This window comes from Ovis aries, chromosome 1 (genome assembly GCF_016772045.2).
Source record: "Ovis aries strain OAR_USU_Benz2616 breed Rambouillet chromosome 1, ARS-UI_Ramb_v3.0, whole genome shotgun sequence".
Taxonomy (NCBI): Eukaryota; Metazoa; Chordata; class Mammalia; order Artiodactyla; family Bovidae; genus Ovis; species Ovis aries.
In genome coordinates this window covers 89,997,276-90,018,530 of record NC_056054.1, presented here as the reverse complement: position 1 = coordinate 90,018,530, position 21,255 = coordinate 89,997,276, and the positions used below count along the sequence as shown (strand labels likewise).

Below are 21,255 nucleotides of genomic sequence, written 5' to 3'. Positions count from 1 at the left end.
AGTACTTTAATGCTGGCAACATTGAGCAGACTAAAAATTTATATGTGTCTTGAATTGGGCTTATAGTCTACCTGCCTAGAGTGTTTTATCTCTCTAGAGTGCTTAAGAGTAGAGTTTGGAAACTAGACTAACCATCACTTTAGTTGTGTGACTTCAAGCAAGTGAATTAACTTTTCTAAAGCTCCAATTTCCTCATCTATACATTGGGGATTATAATAGTATCAATTTGGGAATTCCCTTGTGGTCCATTGGTTTAGGGCTCCCTGGTTTGACTGCTGAAGGCCAGGTTGGATCCCTGGTCCAGAACCTTAAGATCCCATGAGCTGCCTGATTTGGCAAAAAAAAAAAAATAGTATCAGTTTCACAGTTATGAGGATTAAATGAGATAATGTGTGTGAAAACTTGCAACAACATAGTAGCACTTGATGAATTTTGGCCATGTTATTCTAAGAAATTACACAAAAACCTGTTTAATTCAGTTTCCTCTTGCTTTATTTAACCATGGTATCATTTTTAATTTAAAAAGATTTTTAAAAATTTTGTAATCTTTATTAATATCCTTAGGAGCTAGTATTTCCTAGAATCAACTTTGGAAAAATACTGCTACAGATAAAAATCTTAGGAAGTATTATGGCATGCATGGCGAATGAAATTTTTCTGAATTTTTTCTCATCTCTAGGTGGTGCTCTGTAACTATAGTAGAAATGTAAAAATAATAGCATTTGTATTGGAGGTTTGTTTTTTTTTTTTTCCTATAGGGACACTTTACCATTTTGTTAAAGAGAAATGTCAGATGAAAAAGAGACTTTTCTCTTGACTTAAAAAAAATTGTTGAATTCTGGATGAAACCTTTTCATAATTTAGCATATTTTGCCATAGAATAAACTGCAAGGAGACCTAACCAGTCCATCCTAAAAGAAATCAGTTCTGAATATTCATTGGAAGGACTGACGTTGAAGCTGAAACTCCAATACTTTGGCCACCTGATGGAAAGAACTGACTCATTTGAAAAGACCCTGATGCTAGGAAAGATTGAAGGCGGGAGGAGAAGGGGATGACAGAGGATGAGATGGTTGGATAATATCACCGACTCAATGTACATGAGTTTGAGTAAACCCTGGAAGTTTGTGAGGGACAGGGAGGCCTGGCATGCTGCAGTCCATGGGGTCACAAAGAGTGGGACACGACTGAGCGACTGAACTAAACTGATAAAAATCTAAATAAAGGAGATAAACTATATTTAAACAGCTGATATAGTGGAAAAAGCACTGGTCTTGGAACCAGCAGATGTAGTTTTGAGTCTTGACTCTGCCATTTGGGCAAGTAACATGAATTGAGTCCTAATTTTCTCATTCATAAGGAGGGGAGAAAACTTAGACACACACACACACATATATATATAATATTGATTCATAACATATAATATGTAAAACAGTTTTTAAAATTTGTTACTTTTTTCAAATCAGAGTTTTAAATTTATAAAAATTAGGAATTCAAGTAACATTTTAAAGGTTGAACTGTGTCATTACCCTTGAAATATTGATGAGTTTTTATTAGCAAAGTTTATTTATAATTTCTTCTACCACCTGAAATGAGGAAGCTAGTTGTGCTGTGTTATTTCTACCTGAAGAGGTTGTATGCTTGGGAGCTTGAAGAATAGCAGCAAAGCCAGTTGTTTAGTTATTATGAGTACAAAGATTACTCTGAAAAGAAAAAAAGAGCCTATGGGAGTGCATAAAATAGTTTTCCATTCTGTGGAATCAGGAAAAATTCCCTTTGGACATGTCGTTTAAGCTCACACCCAAAGAAGCCAGCAAAGGGAGTTGAAAAGGCTGGAATATCCAAATATGAAACACTCTGCTAATTCAACACAGAGAGCTGCTTTCGATTGCCTCTTATAATGGTGATAAACTGTTCAGTATGGGAAACAACCTGACTCTTAACCTACATTAATAGTACTGCCAAATACTGGATTAATACTCTATTGTTCAGAAGAACTTCTAATTCTTGTCAACCCCATTTGCTCGATAGGACATTGAGGCTCTGAGAATTTAAGTGACTTACACAAAACACACAGCTAAAGTATGGCTGAATTGGAAGTCACTGTGGGCATTCTAACCCTAGTCTAGTGGTTAAGCACATCATACTGCTGCTGCTGCTGCTGAGTCGCTTCAGTCGTGTCTGACTCTGTGTGACCCCATAGACGGCAGCCCACCAGGCTCCCCCGTCCCTGGGATTCTCCAGGCAAGAACACTGGAGTGGGTTGCCATTTCCTCCTCCAATGCATGAAAGTGAAAAGTGAAAGGGAAGTCGCTCAGTCGTGTCGGACTCTTTGCGACCCCAGGGACCGCAGCCTACCAGGCTCCTCCATCCATGGGGTTTTCCAGGCAAGAGTACTGGAGTGGGGTGCCATCGCCTTCTCCAAAGCACATCATACTAGTTGTTTCAAAATTATTTTTCTTTTAGTTGTGCTACAGATAGACTAAAATGACATTGTAACATAACATATTATTAATAGCTTAGACACTTACTGTTTTTTAAATGCTTTATTTACAGGCCTGTTTCTTCTAGTGTTGCCTAAGCTTGTCTGAATTTTATGGCAAAGCTATAAAAAGGCATTTTACCTCAGCTTGGTATGTGTTATCAGGGAATCTTGTGTTTGGCTTGTTTTTTGAAAGGAGAGTACATTTAAAAGACTGAATTAAACAGGAATGTCTTGAGAGAATGTATTGACTTGAGCTCATATCTGCTGATCAGTTCTGTTTTAAATGAAAGATGTTTTCTCTTTGTCACAGATATTTGAATGGTGGTACTTTCATAAGCATGGCACATCTTTTATTGAGCAAGTTTCTGTAAGCCATTTGCGACCATTGATGGGAGGAACAGAAAGCAGCATTTCAGAGCCAGGTTCTCCTTCCAACAACAGAGAGAGCGAAACCAGCAGGCAGAATTTGTCAGGTGAAATGAAATGTGTTTTCAGAGCTGTATAGTTAAGATTGTGTTTGAATGTGGCAGATAGAAAACGTTTAACAATAGAAGTTTGTCTGTCCTTTAAATATAGGTTTAATGGCTGATATGGAGAGCAATGATCTTCAGAGGCCTATTTTTTTTTTTTTTAATCCTTCTGTTTTATTAGCCTGCCATCTCCTGTGCAGTTTTTCCTTGTGTTCCCAGACAGTTGCTCTGGCTTCAGCCATTAAGTCCACATTCTAGTCAGCAGGAAGGAGAACAGGCCAGGAGAAAGACACTTTCCCCACAGCAGCCAAGGATACTTCCCAGAAGCATTACATACTATTTTGACTTACTTTCCACTGGTCAGATCTTTATCAAATGGCTAGAACTAGCTGTAAGGGAGGTTAGAAATTGTAATCATTTTCTCAGTGTACATGTGCCCAGGTGATAAGGGGATCTTATTACTGATAAAGGAAAGAACAGAGACAATTAGCCATCTCTGCCAAGAGAGCAAAGTTAGGAAAAATATTTTTTCTTGTCAGTATATTTACAAAGACATCAAAATCTGTTATCAATGTATGAATATTCTGCTGTCATACTTAAATTGTAGACCATTCTTCTATATGTATCTAGTAATTATACAATTAGGAAAGTAAAATCTTTGAAGCCAGATAGAAGTGACATTTTTGGATTATTGTTCCTTTCATTTGGTATGAAAATCCCATGGACAGAGGAGCCTGGTAGGCTACAGTCCATGGGGTCTCAAAGAGTTGGACAGGACTGAGTGACTTCACTTTCACTTTCATTTGGTGTAGGTTATAATCATATGGTAATAATACAAATGAGTTAATTCTGTAGAATGCCATAATGTTTCATTTGTTCAGTAAACTAGACATGAAATTTATATTACTTTAGTAGAAAAATACTACCTGAGTGAAATTGATGGCACTTTTTATGTGTGGTCAGGGAAGTTCTCTGAGAAAGAACCATTTAAACTGAGCCATAAAGCATGAGTGGGAGTTAACCAGGATTAGTAGGGATGGGATTGACAGTCATTCAGGAAGTACGGGAAGGAACAATGGTAATTTTCTTTCCTCTTCTCCTTTCTCCCCTTTCATAAAATCATTATAGAACTCTTAAGAATAAGGCATATTGGATGTGAGGGTGATCTGGTTGTGACATCTGTCACCCTGTTGATTGCCAGGGTTGATTCGGCTCATCTGGCTGGCTAGGCAGGTGTCCCCTTCCTCCCTCACTGCTCCATGTGCATCCCTCCCAAAGCTGTGTGCTCGGTGGAAGAGTATGACCATCCCCGAGAGAGGAGGACCAGTCTTTGGTCAAGGATATACGAGTAGCTGTGCTGCCCTGCTAGAACCTCCAAACAAGCTCTCAAGAATAAGGCGTGTTAAAATGAATATGACATAGATCTGTCATAAGGAAGCTCATGGTCCAGTTGTAAATAATTAAAACAATAATGCATTCTACAGTCTTATACCCTATTATGAGACTGAGTCAAAGTTCTTTGGTTCCACTTTTTCTCCCTGGGTATCTGCATTTTACTCTATAATGTTGTCTTCCATAGACGTATATATTGGGAGAGCCAATTTTAAATTTCTGCCCTCAAGATCTCTTTTATATTCTAGACCCACATTTCTAACTCTGCTAGAAATCTTCACCTTTGATGGCCCTCAGCAATCCTAAGCTTACAGTCCAAAGTGAAGCTGCTAATTTTCTTTCAATAGATACTCTCCATAATCCTAAAATCTATTAATTTCCATAAGAGAAACCTTTGAATTATTTTAGATAATATCTCTTTTATTTCCCCTTCCTTCTCCAGACTATTGATCCTCATTGTTTTCCCCTCAAAAATTATCTTGACTCTGTTCTACCTTTTAGTTCAGCATTCATTGCCCATATCTGGGCCTTAAATGTCTCTTTCCTGGATTATTGCTGTGCATCCTAACTAGTTTCCTTGCCTATGATACTTCTCCTTTTAGCACGTTCTCTCCCCTTACTATAAGAAAGTGGTTCTCAAAAACTTTTTAGATCTAGGAATCTTTATACTCTTCAAAATGATTGAGTACCTCACAGAGCTTTTGTTTAAATAGTGATTATATGCCCAATATTTACCATATTAGAAATTGAAACAAATTTTAACAATATTAATTATTTTAAAAATAACAGAAACCCATTGCATGTTAACATATTTCTATGAACTGAACTCTCTCCCACCTCAAATTCATGTGTTGAAGCTCTAACCTCTAATATAACTATACCCAATCTATGGTATTTAGTTATGGTAGCCTGAGCTAATACACATATCATGAAAAATAATTACATTTCCCCAAATAGGAAATTTTAATCAGAAGACTGCCATTGCTTACATTCATTTAAATCTCTTTATTATCTAGCTTAATTAAAAAAAATAGCTTATTCTCATATCTGCTTCTGGCATTGCCTGTTGTGAAATGTTCTGGTTGACATCTATGAAGAAAATCTGTTTTCACACAGATGCATAGTTGGAAAAGGGAAAAACAGTTTAATAACCTTTTCAGAAAGTTGTGGATATTCTTTTTTAATACAACAGCAAAATTTACTGAGAGATACTTTCTTAAAGTTTAGTTGCAGTATGGAATCTGATGCTATACCAGTTAACTCTGCATGTTCTGTTACATTAAAATCCCTTGGTGTCCCATTTTGAATGGGTCTTTCATTGTTCATTTAGAAAATACTCATTCACTGAGTTATGTATGTCTTCCAAATATTGATTCATTGTTAGTTTTTTAAAATGAGATTTATTAATATCTCCACTAATTTCACAGAAAAGCCTGTAAGTATTGGGAAATTGTAAAGTTCATGGTAACTAATATAAGTTTTTCAAAATTCTAATATGTACTTGAAAGTTCAAATTTTATCATCATCAGCAAGTACTGTTTTTTCTTCCTTGAATTTGGCAGACCTACTTTGTTCATTGAGAAAAATGTCTGCCAGGTATTTATCTGAATAATCATAAAGTTGTCTCTTGGTGATTCTTTCAGATAAAAGTGATACTCCACAGAAAAAAAAAGTTAGTTCAGCTCAAAAAACAATTGCTTATATTGAAGACAACTTTCATATTTGTTTGCCTGTTTACTAGATTAGGGGTGAGGAATCCAATGACTACTAGTTTAAAATACCAGCAGTTAAAAAAAAAAATACCAGCAGTTTTACAAACCATTGATTTTGTACCATCAGCCCAACTTTGCAGGACTTGCACTAGTGTGAGGCAAGTCAGATGCTTGGGGCACAAAATTTAAGGACGCCCTCGCTCTCAGGGTGGCTCAGACGGTAAAGCGTCTACCTACAATGAGGGACACCTGGGTTCAATCCCTGGTCAGGAAGATCTTCTGGAGAAGGAAATGACAACCCACTCCAATATTCTTGCCTGGAAAATCCCATGGACAGAGGAGCCTGGTAGGCTACAGTCCATGGGGTTGCAAAGAGTCAGACATGACTAAGCGACTTCACTCACTCAAAAAGTTAAAAAGGCAAATAATGCCTTCTCATTTATTATGAAATGTGTTGTTACTTTGTAGTTCCGTGAATGGTACTTTGACAACTACTGATCTAAACAAAGACCTGATATTTGTTCTCTTTCTATTTATAAACATTTGATGGCTTCTTACTAAGAATAATATCTAAGCTCTTTATGTAGTGTATAAGCTCCTTCATCAGTTTCCCCCAGTCTGTTCTGTAGCCTCATTTACATCTCTCCTCACCTTCTTAGGTGTTGCTCAGTCATCTCCGACTCTTTGCAACCCATGGACTGTAGCTTGCCAGGCTTCTCTGTCCCTGGAATTCTCCAAGCAAGAATACCAAAGTGGGTTGGCCTTCCATTCTCCAGGGCATCTTCCCAAACCAGGGATTGAACTCAGGTCTCCCACATCGCAGGCAGGTTCTTTACCATCTGAGCCATCACGGCAGCCCTCTCACCTTCTACTGTGTACTTTAATCTTCCACCATGTACTCTAATTGAACTATGCTGTGTGATTTTCTAATACTACTTCTGCTGAGAATATTCTTCATCTGACAACAATCTATTCATTTTTTACAGTGGTTCAAGTTTAAAGCCTGGCGCACTGCAGTCCATGAGGTTGCAAGGAATCAGACATGACCTAGTGACTAAGTTCAGTTCAGTCGCTCAGTCATGTCTGACTCTTTACAACCACATGGACTGCAGCATGCCAGGCTTCCCTGTCCTTCGAGCTCCCGAAGCTTGCTCAGACTCATGTCCATCGAATGACTAAACAACAACAAAAACAAGTTTCACTGTCACCTCCTTTCTGAAGTCTCCTGTTATTTCTCCAGAGCAAACTGAATCACTTCCTTTTTATTCTTAGACCAAAACAGCTCTCTGCCATAGCACTTTTCACACAGTTTAAGTGATAGTTTACATAACTGATTCTCATGCCACATGTAATTCAGTTAAGCAAGTTAGTTCAGATTCTGTGGTAGGTTCTAGAAATGCAAAAATGAGCAAAGTTTTAAAAGCTTATATTTTGAAGGGAGAAACTGTAAACCAAACAGTCACTTTGTAATATGGTAAGCGCTGTACTTGAATTGTAGACCAAAGGTCATGGAGGCAGAAATAAGGGAATAACTAGATTTGATTACATGCTGTGTGACAGCAGGGATGATCCATGCCTTATTCTTCTTTGTGTTATACGTGGCCAGCACTGTGTTTACCATGTTGGCTAAATTAGTATTTAACTACATTAAACTGTCTTAATTCCCCCCTTTTTCTCTTTGTTTTTTTTAGAATGTAAAGTATGGAGAAATCCTCTAAATCTTTTCAGAGGAGCAGAATATAGGAGGTATTACATTTTGCTTTCAGTATAATTATGGCATTGGTTTTAGAGTAAATGTATTATGGAAACATTTATTTTTACAGATATATCAGCTCTTCTAGTTGGAGTTTTGGATATATAATAAGGTAAAATGATTAGCCCAGAGTTTAATTTTCTGCATCTTGAATATGTTTACTTTTATCATGAGAAACATTGCTTCAAGCCATGTTTGTGATATATAATAAGTGTACATTTGGTCCTTGGTTTATGACAGAAAGCCTTTTCAAAGAATTCATGAGGTTAAGAAAAATTATAAATGTCAGCATATTCCTGTGCATATGTGCTCAATTTCAAATTTGACAGTTATTTGATAGTTTGCTAGAAGATATCAATCTGAATGTGAATATAAATTTCATTTGTGCAACAGTACAGGGTATGCTATTTTTATATTGTATTTTATATTGCCATTCCCTGGCTACACTATTGTGTCCATTGTTCTTCTGGTTTTTACTTTAAATGAGAAAACTTTTGAAACTTATGACAAAAGATAACTTTATTTGTTTGGAAAGGGGCTGTGTTTTACCTGGGGATAGCATGGGGTATGTCATTTAATTCATTGAACAAGGAATAGTTTATGTCTACTGTATGTGGACATTGTACAAAATGACGGGGATGCAAAATGATTAAGCAGTAATCCCTGTGCCTAAGTACTTGATAGTGTAGGACAGTCACATCCTGGGAAGTCAAAGCTAGCCTTTTCTGATAGATACAATTAGCCTATATTAAGGGAGTCTGCAAGAAACAGGTCCTTGAACTTCTCACTGTGTTTATTAAAGAGCTTTTAGGCTGTTATTCTTATTATCTTATGGTATCTACTTCCTGAAAATCTTAAAGAGAAATTTCTTATCTTAGTATAAGGAACTCTTTTTATAATTTTACTTATTTGTTTATTTTTGGCTGTGCTGGGTCTTTGTTGCTGCGTGGGCTTTTCTCTAGTTGTGGTGTGCTGGCTTCTCATTGTCATGGCTTCTCTTGTTGTGGAACACAGGCTCTAGGCGCACAAGCTTCAGTAATTGTGGCACATGGGCTCAGAAGCTGTGGTTCCTGGGATCTAGAACAAAGGCTCAACTGTTGTGGTGCACAGGCTGTGTTGTTCTGCAGCCTGCGGGATCTTCCCGGATCAGGGATTGAACCCATGCCTGCATTGGCAGGCGGATTCTTGACCAGCGAGCCACCAGGGAAGCCCAGGATAAGGAAGTCTTAATGCTTCTTTTTGAATGATTAGTTTGTCTTAATGTGAAAGTCTAAAATGCATTGGTAATTATTGTGTGGTTCTGGGAAGCTTCAGTTCAGTTCAGTCGCTCAGTCGTGTCCGACTCTCTGCGACCCCAAGAATCGCAGCATGCCAGGGCTCCCTGTCCATCACCAACTCCCGGAGTTCACTCACACTCACGTCCATTGAGTCAGTGATGCCATCCAGCCATCTCATCCTCTGTCGTCCCCTTCTCCTCCTGCCCCCAATCCCTCCCAGCATCAGAGTCTTTTCCAATGAGTCAACTCTTCTCATGAGGTGGCCAAAGTACTGGAGTTTCAGCTTTAGCATCATTCCTTCCAAAGAAATCCCAGGGCTGATCTCCTTCAGAATGGACTGGTTGGATCTCCTTGCAGTCCAAGGGACTCTCAAGAGTCTTCTCCAACACCACAGTTCAAATGCATCAATTCTTCAGTGCTCAGCCTTCTTCACAGTCCAACTCTCACATCCACACATGACTACTGGAAAAACCGTAGCCTTGACTAGACAGACCTTAGTCTGCAAAGTAATGTCTCTGCTTTTGAATATGCTATCTAGGTTGGTCATGACTTTTCTTCCAAGGAGTAAGCGTCTTTTAATTTCATGGCTGCATTCACCATCTGCAGTGATTTTGGAGCCCCTCAAAATAAAGTCTGACACTGTTTCCACTGTTTCCCCATCTATTTCCCATGAAGTGATGGGACCGGATGCCATGATCTTTGTTTTCTGAATATTGAGCATTAAGCCAACTTTTTCACTCTCCTCTTTCACTTTCATCAAGAGGCTTTTTAGTTCCTCTTCACTTTCTGCCATAAGGGTGGTGTCATCTGCATATGTGAGGTTGTTGATATTTCTCCTGGCAGTCTTGATTCCAGCTTGTGTTTCTTCCAGGCCAGCGTTTCTCATGATGTACTCTGCATATAAGTTAAATAAGCAGGGTGACAATATACAGCCTTGATGCACTCCTTAGACTTGTATTATAGCCCATCTCTAGCAAATTTATAGAACTCTTTGCTGTGGGCCATTTTATGGCCCAATCCTTGTTTTACTTTATTGAGAATTTTAAAATTTGCTTCTAATTTAGATGATTGATTTATTGTTGTGTAGTTGCTAAGTTGTGTCTGATTTTTGTGACCTCATGGACTGTAGCCCGCCAGTCTCCTCTGTCCCTGAGATTTTCCAGGGAAGAATACTGGACTGGGTTGCCATTTCCTTCTCCAGGGGATCTTCCTGACCCAGGGATTGAATCCACATACTGCACTACAAGTGGATTCTTTACCGCTGAGCCACCAGGGAATCCCTAAGTTGTTGATACTATACATGTATTTTTTAACTGCTTTGAATCATTTTGGGATTAATATAGATTGTTAAAATTTTTTATGATTTTAGAATGTGTACCAAACTTTGCTAAGTGAACAAATACTTGCTTTTTCTTTTTTCTTCATGATAATTTCTCACAAAATAGCTAAAAACTTTAAATAGCAAGACAACTTATTAAATAACTTAAAAAATCTTTGATCATGTATATATAATGTGCTTTTAAAATACCTTTTCTGATTGCAAAATATATACCTATTCATAGAAAGTTGGAAAATAAAGAGATGTATAGAAAGAAAGTAAAAAAAAACACCTTTTTCTACCATGAAGAGATAACTGCTATTAGTGTTTTTATCCAGACTCTCTTCTATATATGCATATATAGAAACAAAACTTGAGCATCATAATATATGAAATTTACCATATGTGAATTTCCCGCAGAATTTCTTCAAAACATGAATTTTGACAGTTGTACTATATCTTATTGTAGAGGTACCATATATAACTTACCTACTGCTCCCCTCTCCAGATCACAGATTATATAGTTCACTGTTAACATTTACTCTAGAAGGATATCTTTATATATAAATATTTTTTCACATATATGATTATTTTCTTAGGGTTGATTTGTAGCACTAGGATTACTGAATAGAAAGGTGTGAACAGTTTTTTTCCTTCCCTTTGAATTTTTTCTTCTTTTGATGTTGAAAAATTTCAAAAATAAAAGTAGAGTGGTAAAATGGAATTCCATTTGCCCATCCTCTAACTAGGTGTGACTATTTTTAAGCCTCTTTTAAAACTAATTGATTAATTAGTTTTTGGTTACGCTGAGTCTTCATAGCTGCGTCCAGGCTAATTGTGGCAAGTGGGGGCCACTCTTCCTTGCGGTGCACAGGCTGTTCATTGCTGTAGCTTCTCTTGCTGTGGAGCATAGGCTCTAGGCATGCAGGCTTCAGTAGTTGTGGCACTAAGACTCTTGATACTATATAATTGATTTCTGGAAAGAGAAATGTATATACCAATTTATAACAGGAATATGTGTGAATCGATATCCCACTTCACTCTTGATGACATAGATTTGCCAATTTTATAGGTGAAAAGTAAAAATCAGTTATTTTAATTTATTAGCCAGGTTGTTATCTGCTGTTAATTCCTGAGGGTTTTAGGGTGTTTTCTTATAGCTTCTTTGTAGTTTTACTTCTCATATTTAATTCTGATTCACTGAGAATTTAAGTATACTTAATGAGGTATATGTTTCAGTCAAATTGTTTTATCCATTCAGATTCAATTTTGAAGCACTGTTTGTTGAATAATCTAGCCCTTTCCCTTTTGGTTTTAGATGTTTTATTATTGTACTCTAAGTAGTTTGTGTAGGTTATCTCTTTTGTTTTATTGATTACAATAAGCTTTTGAAATGTCCTTAAATAAAATTTGTAGCAGTAAGTAGCTGATTGATGCTCTCTCACGTTCAATTTACATATTTTCTTGTGTTTTGGTAAAGATACACTTGGGTGACTGGTAAAGAGCCACTTACTTACTATGACATGAATTTGTCAGCTCAGGACCATCAGACCTTTTTCACCTGTGACACAGACTTTTTACGTCCTTCAGATACAGGTATGTGTCATATCTGTTCTTGGGGTAAATAGTAGTCATTAAAATTATTTTCAAAGTTTTTTAGTGTAATTTATTATACAGAGTTATTTGGCTTGGAGTTGTTTGTATCATTGATAAGAAACCCAGAATAAGTTGAAACTAATTATGATTGTAAACTAGGTTATTATTATACTCTTTTGTCTTATACAGAATTTAAATTATTTTATACAAATTTAGTTGCTTCTTTTACAACTTAAAAAACCTTTCAGATCAAATCCAACAATTGCTTATGCAGAGAATAGTGTACCCAGTTTTGGTTGGGGAAATTAACACCTGAAATCATACACTAAAAAAAAAAAGAGTAAGACAGAGTTAAACATTGGGGCACAGCATGCAGAGAAAAATTGGGTATAGTTTATTCCAGTCATAATTCAGAGAAACATTGTAAAGTTGTGCAATATCATAGAAGTGTCTGAGTTTAGTTCTCTCTAATCTTTTCTGTAGAAGTGAGTATGGAGACTCTTAAATATTTGGCTTAAAGTTGTTATTTTGTTGCTGAATCGTGTCCAACTGATTGACAGGGATCTTTATCACAACTATTTTGCCCTCTTCCACCTTATCTATGCTTCTACTTTTATCATTCAAAACTAAAAGTCTTATTCTTTGGGAAGCCTTCTCTGATCTTCTCTGCAGTTCAACAGTACTTGGTCCAAACCTCAGTAAAATAATTTTAGTTAGTTTATTCAACTGTGAACACTTATTTGTTAATATTATGGTGTTGCTTTAATGTTTGTCCTCCCTAATAATGTGTGAAACTTTGGAAATAAGAGACTATACTTGTCATCTTTGAATCCTTATCATCTGACACACTGCCTGGTGTACTGTAAATATTAATATTTATTCTCTGATGGAGATATAAGTGATTGAATAGCTTTGATGTTACAGATGTCTTAAGCAGTTTCATTAATAATAGCTAACAATTGTATAATACTTATTATATATGAAGCACTGTTCTAAGCAATTTATATAAAAATACTAATTTAATCTTCCCAGTCACTTTATGTTGTTCAGTTGCTAAGTCATGTCCGACTCTTTGTGACCCCGTGAACTGCACCACGCCAGGCTTCCCCGTCCTTTACTATCTTCTGGAGTTTGTTCAAACTACATCCATTGAGTCAGTGATGCTGTCCAACCATTTTATTCTTTGTTGCCCCCTTCTCTTCTTGCCATGAATCTTTCCCAGCTTCAGGGTCTTTTCCAGTGAGTTGGCACTTTCACACTCCAGAGTGTCTGGCTCTAGGTGAGTGACCACACCATCGTGGTTATCTGGGTCATTAAGATCTTGCCACTTCTTTGTCTCTTCTGCCTTTTATTTTACTTATCTTTGCATGAAATGTTCCCTTGCTATCTCTAATTTTCATGAAAAGATCTTTAGTCTTTCCCATCCTATTATTTTCCTCTATTTCTTTGCGTTGTTCACTTAAGGGTTTCTCATCTCTCCTTGCTATTCTCTGGAACTCTGCATTCAGTTGGATATATCTTTCCTTTTCTCTTTTCCACTTTTCCACTTCCTTTTCTCTTTTCCTTTCTCTTTCCACTTCTCTTCTTTTGCATTTCTTTTTCTTGGGGTTGGTTTTGGTCACTATGTTCTGTACAGTGTTATGAGCCTCTGTCCGTAGTTCTTCAGGTACTCTTGTCTACCAGATCTAATCCCTTGACTCTGTCACTTTCACTGGGGCTTCCCCTGTGGCTCAGAGGTAAAGAATCCATCTGCAGTGCAGTACACACAGGAGACCTGGGTTTGACACCAGGGTTGGGAAGATCCAGGTGGAGAAGGAAATGGCAATCCAGTCCAGTATTCTTACCTGGAAGATCCTATGGACAGAGGAGCCTGGAAGACTACAGTCTATGAGGTAGCAAAGAGTCAGACACAACTGAGCACTGTCTAATCATAACCTGAATGGCCTAATGGTTTCCCTATTTTCTTCAATTTAAGCCTGAATTTTTCAGTAAGGAGCTGATGATCTGAGCCACAGTTAGCTACTGGCAACCTTCAAAAAGGACTTGTGCCAACACACACCTCCCAGGGCTGCTGCTGCCAGTGCCCCATCCCCTCAGTAGGCCACTTCTGACCTATGCCTCTGCAGGAGACTCTCAAACACTGACAGGCACGTCTGGCTCAGCCTTGTGAGGTCAGTGCTCCTTTCCCCTGGGTTCTTGTGCACACAAGATTTTGTTTGTACCCTCCAAGAGTCTCTGTTTCCCCCAGTCCTGAACAGTTTTGTGTAATTTTTTTGTTAAAAATGTAAGTTTATTTTGACCACATAGTTCTAAATGGAATCTTGTACTTTATATTTTTGTCAAATTCGTAGAGCTACATATTTGGCTCTTTCAGCTTTAAAAAAGGTCCTCCATAAAGCTTATTTGGCTGGGTGAGTTCTCATTGTCATTCCTGTCAACCAAATCAGACATATTTTCTGACAGAGAAGTCTGACTTCATTTTTTAAATTCAAATAGACATGTTAGCATTCATCCCTATGACAACCATCTCTCTTCTGAATTCAGATTCTAAGATGAAAAGATAGGTAAGTCTTGGAGCCTTGCCTTGAGCTTATCACTTGGCCAAAACAAGATTCCGCTGCCTTTATTATCCCTTACTAATGCTTTCTTTGCCTTACTATGAGAGAACCTTCCCTTAGGGACAGGGCGTGCTGGATAGTAAGAGGAGAAAGGGTGCTGATAAATGGAACTGGTAAAAATTATTACTCCCTCCCCACTCTACAATATACTTGAATTCAGAACTTCTAGCAGCCAGAGTACTCAGTTTCTACATTGGCAAGTGGGTTCTTTACCAGCTGAGCCATGAGGGTAGCCCCTTGTATTTCTAATACTGAGCTTCCCTGTTAAATAAATGAATGGCACAAATCTCTATTATAGGTTTCTTGATTAAAAACAGTTGCTCTGAAACCCAAACTAGTTCCTGAGGCACCTGTACATTTTTACACTCTAGGGCAATGCACCTTGGAAAGATTCAGGATGGGTGAAAAGTAAGCTTTTCTTTTATGAAGTAAGAATAGGTAATATATCTTTAAAGGAGCAGGGTGAGGCAAGGAGCCTGTGTTGGGTAGGAAAGAGAAACCAGCGTAACACATAGACTAATCAGAGGAACATTCTTCAATTAGATCAGACACAGGAAAGAGTCATGTAAAGTTGAAGCTTTAGAGGTTGATTCTCTTAAAATTATGTGTCCCATTTTGGTCATTGCCGAGTTTTATGTAGTACTTCCAGAGGTATGAAAAATCCCCATTAAAGGCTGAACTAGACTTCATCCATGAATGGTAATCCAGAAATGGACTACTGGTTCCGTATTGATCTTTACAGATACTTATATAAATATAATGATTTATGTCTGTAGTTTTATATTGAAAAAAGAAAAATGTGTCTGTATGTGTGATGTGAGAAACTTCTCTTGACTATTGTCAGTTCAGTTCAGTCACTCAGTCGTATCCGACTCTTTGCGACCCCATGAATCGCAGCACGCCAGGCCTCCCTGTCCATCACCAACTCCCTGAGTTCACTCAGACTCGTGTCCATCGAGTCGGTGATGCCAGCCAGCCATCTCATCCTCTGTCATCCCCTTCTTCTCCTGCCCCCAATCCCTCCCAGCCTCAGGGTCTTTTCCAGTGAGTCAACTCTTCACATGAGGTGGCCAAAGGATCGGAGTTTCAGCTTCAACATCACTCCTTCCAACGAAAACCCAGGGCTGATCTCCTTTAGGATGGACTGGTTAGACCTCCTTTGCAGTCCAAGGGACTCTAAGAGTCTTCTCCAACACCACAGTTCAAATGCATCAATTCTTCGGCGCTCAGCCTTCTTCACAGTCCGACTCTCACATCCATACATGACCACTGGACTAGACGGACTGTTGTCATTAGTAATTACTAACTTAGTAGATTTTTGTTCTTACTCTGTTGATTTATTTAGGTAGTGAACAGACATAATCAAGAGGCTATTTAACGTTAAACTCCAGATTTACAATTTTAAGTTGGAAAATATGGACTCATGTTTCCACTTGGCAGTAATCAGTTAGACCTGAACTGTGATTCTCTCTTTTAGACAGTGCATGTGCTTTTAGTTCTGCAAGGTCTCAAGGCATTTCTGTTTCTGACTCTGGTCTTAGATTGAATGGTAGTTCCTTCTGCTTGTTAGCGTATTAGAATAGTATTTAACTTGAAAAATAGATAAATTTGATTAAATTGTTAACTGCTAGTGTTATTTCTTAAGCATATCACAAATTCTTAACACAGTTCAGAACTTTTGAAGACTATAATAAATTAGCAGTTAAGTACTAAATCAACCGTTGAATACTAAATGATTTCTAAACCTTGTTTTAGAGGGAAGTAAATATTTTCCTTCCTCTTCTTTATTTCCTGTTTCCTCTTTAGCTTAGAATTGCATTGGTTGTGAGGGATAATAAGGCTGGATAGAGCATTTGAAAACATATGAATAACAAAAAAATAAATGCTTAATGGTAGATTAGATGACTTTACTAGGAATAGAAGAAATACAAATGAAACTGAGATAGTTTTCACGTATTAAATTAGCAAAGATTGACACTACTCAGTGTTATTAAGGAAGTGGGGAAATAGTCACTCTCCTGCACTGCCTGAAAAAATGTGAATTAATACAATCTCATTGAGAGGAATTTGGGAATATATATATCCAAAGTCTTTTAAAAGATGCATACGTTTTTAACCATTCCACTTCTAAAAATGAAATATTTGGCCAGGTATACAAAGATAGATATTAAAAGATGGTTATCGTAGTATTTTTATATTAGCAAAAAATTAATTATCCATCAGAAGAGAACTGGTTAAATAAACTACTATGTATACTTAATATGCTAGAGTACCAGGTAACCATTTAAATTGTTAATAAAAAATTCAGTGTCAAAATTGGACCTGAAAATATTATGTAACTTATGGAACAGAGCCTCATCATTAAAAATGGAAGTTAAGTATTATATTTGATTTTTAGGTAATATTTTAATGTTTAAGTAGAATGCTATTCTTTACCTGGTTATTATCATATGGGTGCTGACTTGCATCAGTTTGTCAAGTTCAGGAAGCATTAGCTGTCAGCTAGCTAGTGACATATTTGATATGAGAAATGTATTTTTGTTACACAAGTAGAATATATTGTCTCCTTTTCTAAGCCAAGACTAATATTTTGTTTCCAAAGGAAAACTCAAACGTTTTCCACATTATTCTTTCTGGACAGTTGTAGGTTCCTTCCAAAAGCAACATTCATAGATTCTCTATTTTTCTTATCAAACTTGAAATAGACCAAATAGTTTCATGGATCTTCTTTATTTGTTTGTTTAATTTTAAAGACACTTTGCTTAATGTGAAATTTTCAATTTGGTATAGTAAATGATAGCAAAACTAATATTGTTATTCCAGAGAGATCCTAATTCAGGCTTTTCTTGACTCTTAGTAGAGACTCATATTTTCCATAAATGTACTATATCCTAAATTAATTCATTTTTCCCCCTTTAATATAAAATACAAATTTAAGCATTCTTTGTGGATTGAATCTTTGATTAGATAAAAACTTTGGTTTTTAAGGTTTTTGTGTATTTTTAGCAGTTCCATAGAACCTTTCCAAAAGGATAAAAGAACAAGAATATTTCATTAATTATAATCTGATGTCAATTTTAATATACATTTAGATATATAAATGTTCATGTATAATAATGATATAGTTAACTTGATTGAGTACCACCTATGTTATTATTCATATAAATCAGAGAAATTAATTTCTATTATGTAAGCTCTCAAATTTAGTGTAAACTTAAGGTTAATGTGAGCCATCACCCCAGTTTGTTGTTTATGTTTAAGAACATGTTATTTAAATCTTTGTTTATTTTTCTAAATCATTCTTTGTATGTTTTGCATATGATAATTTATGTTTGCATCTCATCTACTTTTTGAAATGTTTTTCCTACAGTTATGCAGAAGGCATGGAGAGAAAGGAATCCTCCAGCTCGAATCAAAGCAGCCTATCAAGCTTTAGAATTGAACAATGAGTAAGTTTGAAATATAATATATGGAAAATAAGTTTGTTTTGAAGGAAACCCAGGCAAATGATTTTGTTTCCATTTTTCTATCCTTAAGACATTTGGAGTCATTAATAGTCCCCTTTCTCTTTTTGCATACTAGGGACAAAATTTGCAGTGTTCATTGACATTTGTTTTTTGCTTCTGAAATTGTAGACTTATCTTCTATGCTTTTGAATAGAAATTATGTAGAAATATTTTTCAAAAAGGAGAATACTGATCTAGTTGATGATAATACTTGATAGTTAGAGTACTAAAATACTTATGCCACCCATTTTAATTTTGTTTTTCATTTATATCATTCACTGAAAGCATTCATTCAGTCCTAAGACCTGTAGTTGCTAGTAGGACTGGAGGATTGGGAAGGGAATACAAAATAAGAAAAACATGGCTCTAACCTTATTATTTTTAATGTTAGCAGCATTTATTTTTTTAAAGTTCCTTTTATCAACTTTATATTTTAAAAAGTATAAGTGAACTTAATATTTAAATAAAACAGATCAATAATATTGATCTAATATTAAATAAATGCCAAGAGTAAAAAATGGGCCCAGTTGGGATTATCAAGGAATGCCTCCTGAATAATGTGAATTTAGCATTGTCCCCATACTCTTCCTTTCTCCTGTACTACAGATGTATTAATCCTTATTAAGAAGACTTACCCAAGGTAGAACAGAAATGTCAGTGTAGGGAACTCAACAAGCAGTGAATCAAGTTTATTGAGACTCTGAAAACTAATCAAAAGTTTATTGCAACCTAGAGAATGCTTAATCAATTTTAAGAAATAACTGAATTTCTTTAAGAGATCCATATTTATTTATTTATTTTTGATGTTTTTAACTTAAGTGGAGAGTGAAAAAGTTGGCTTAAACCTCAACATTCAGAAAATGAAGATCATGGCATCTGGTCCCATCACTTCATGGCAAATTGATGGAGAAACAGTAGAAACAGTGTCAGACTTTATTTTGGGGGGCTCCAAAATCACTGCAGATGGTGACTGCAGCCATGAAATTAAAAGACGCTTACTCCTTGGAAGAAAAGTTATGACCAACCTAGACAGCATATTCAAAGGCAGAGACATTACTTTGCCAACTAAGGTCTGTCTAGTCAAGGCTATGGTTTTTCCTGTGGTCATGTATGGATGTGAGAGTTGGACTGTGAAGAAGGCTGAGCCCTGAAGAATTGATGCATTTGAACTGTGGTGTTGGAGAAGACTCTTGAGAGTCCCTTGGACTGCAAGGAGATCCAACCAGTCCATTCTGAAGGAGATCAGCCCTGGGATTTCTTTGGAAGGAATGATGCTAAAGCTGAAACTCCAGTACTTTGGCCACCTCATGCGAAGAGTTGACTCATGGGAAAAGACTCTGATGCTGGGAAGGATTGAGGGCAGGAGGAGAAGGGGACAACCGAGGATGAGATGGCTGCATGGCCTCGCTGACTCGATGGACATGAGTGTGAGTGAACTCCGGGAGTTGGTGATGGACAGGGAGGCCTGGTGTGCTGTGATTCATGGGATCACAAAGAGTCGGACACGACTGAGTAACTGAACTGAACTGAACCCCATCGTCCATCCCCTAGCTCAGTGGTAGCCTTGAAGACAACAATCACCCTTCTGGGTATAATTCCGTCTATCAAAGGAAGCAGACTGGATCATATTCTCAAAGAACTGTGGTCTAAAATGGTCTGATTGGCCTGATGAACCCATGAAGGACCAGCTCTGAGGGCTTGCCTTTTTTACTTTGGTTAATTTGAAACTCTCCCAGCACTGACACAGCTATACTAGGGGAGGGGGTGCAGTTAGTGGGGTGAGTGGGCTGGCATTTGTTGAAAATATTTAACGGCAAATGTATTAGGGCCTGCTGCCAGGAGCAAGGGGTAACAACAGGCAAACAATAGACAAACTAGAAAGCTTGGGAGGAAAGGCTGAGGAATGAGAAGCTGAGAAATAAAGATTTTTAAAAGCTTCCACGTATTCCTAGGAATCTCAACAGCTACACACATGCCCAAGTTTGGGCACTTGCTCAGAAAAGACTTAAGTCCCTAAGCTCTCATGTCTGTCTAACTTTCAGGTTCTGCACAAACAGAAAGTGAAAGCTAAGGTAGAGTTGTAAACTGCCTGACTGAATGTTGAAGGCATGCCCCATTTAACACACAGAACCCTACTGCAAAGACTTGTTTTTTGTTTTGTTTGTGATTTCAGGGGTTTAGGCAATCTCTATCAAGTCACTAACTAACCATTATGCTAAAAGAGCAGAGACTTCACTAGTCATTCATGATAGAGAATATAAACTACAAAATCAGTTCAGAAGTTATTAAACAAACAACAACAACAATCCCTGGGGAGGAGAGGAAATCTGATTTCTAGAGTTGCTAGATTATGTTATTTTAAATTTCCAGTTTTCAACAAAAAAAATTATAAGACATACAAAGCAGCAAAATATGCCTTTCACAGAGACAAGGAAATAAATAGAAACTGCCTTTGAGGAAGCCCAGACTTTGGACTTTCTAGACAAAAACTTTAAATCAACTATTTAAAATATGCTCAAGGAAGTAAAGGAGGCCATATACAAAGAATCAAAGGAAACCATGAGAATCTGTTTCAGATTAGAGAATATCAGTAAAGAGGTAGAAATAATAAAAGCTAAATAGAAATTCTAGAGTTGAAAAGTTTAACTGAAATTTAAATTTTCCTATTGAGTTTCAGCAGCAGATCTAAACAGGCAGAAGAAGGAATTAGCAAACTTGATTTTGGTCAAAAATAAAAGAATGAAGCAAAGAGAACAGAGCCTAAGAAACCTGTGGGACACTGTTAAACATACTTACCTATGCATAATGGAGTCCCAGAAAGATAGAAAGAGGCAAAAAAGACTATTTGAAGAAATACTGGCTGAAAAGATCCCAAGTTTGATGAAAGGTATGAATCTACACATCAAAGAAGCTCAATGCACCCCACAGAAGACATACTCAAAGATATCCACAATGAGATACATTATAATCAAGCTTTCAAAAGCCAGAAATAAGGGCAGATACCTGAAAGCAGCAAGAGAGAAGCAACTCATCATGTGTAAGTAATCCTAAAAACGATTAACAGCTAATTTCTCATCAGAAACCATATAAGGCAGTGGGATAATATAAAGTTCAGGAAGAAAAAACTT

General features: G+C 36.9%; 1 protein-coding gene across 13 annotated transcripts in view; it reads left to right on the top strand.

Annotated features, from left to right (window-relative positions):
• Positions 1-21,255, top strand: part of ST7L (suppression of tumorigenicity 7 like) — an 89,210-nt gene that overhangs the window by 3,028 nt on the left and 64,927 nt on the right. For 12 of the 13 annotated variants that reach the window (XR_006060391.2, XR_009599920.1, XM_060412696.1 and 9 more), the window contains exons 3-6: positions 2,796-2,958; positions 7,751-7,805; positions 11,888-12,003; positions 17,992-18,070. Coding sequence is in view for 11 of the 13 variants with exons in the window: in XM_060412696.1 (XP_060268679.1) it covers positions 2,796-2,958; positions 7,751-7,805; positions 11,888-12,003; positions 17,992-18,070 (413 nt within the window). In the remaining 2 variants the exon portion in view is untranslated. Of the gene's footprint in view, positions 1-2,795; positions 2,959-7,750; positions 7,806-11,887; positions 12,004-17,991; positions 18,071-21,255 lie in introns of those variants that run through there. The other variant, XM_042252533.2, reaches the window with a different exon arrangement.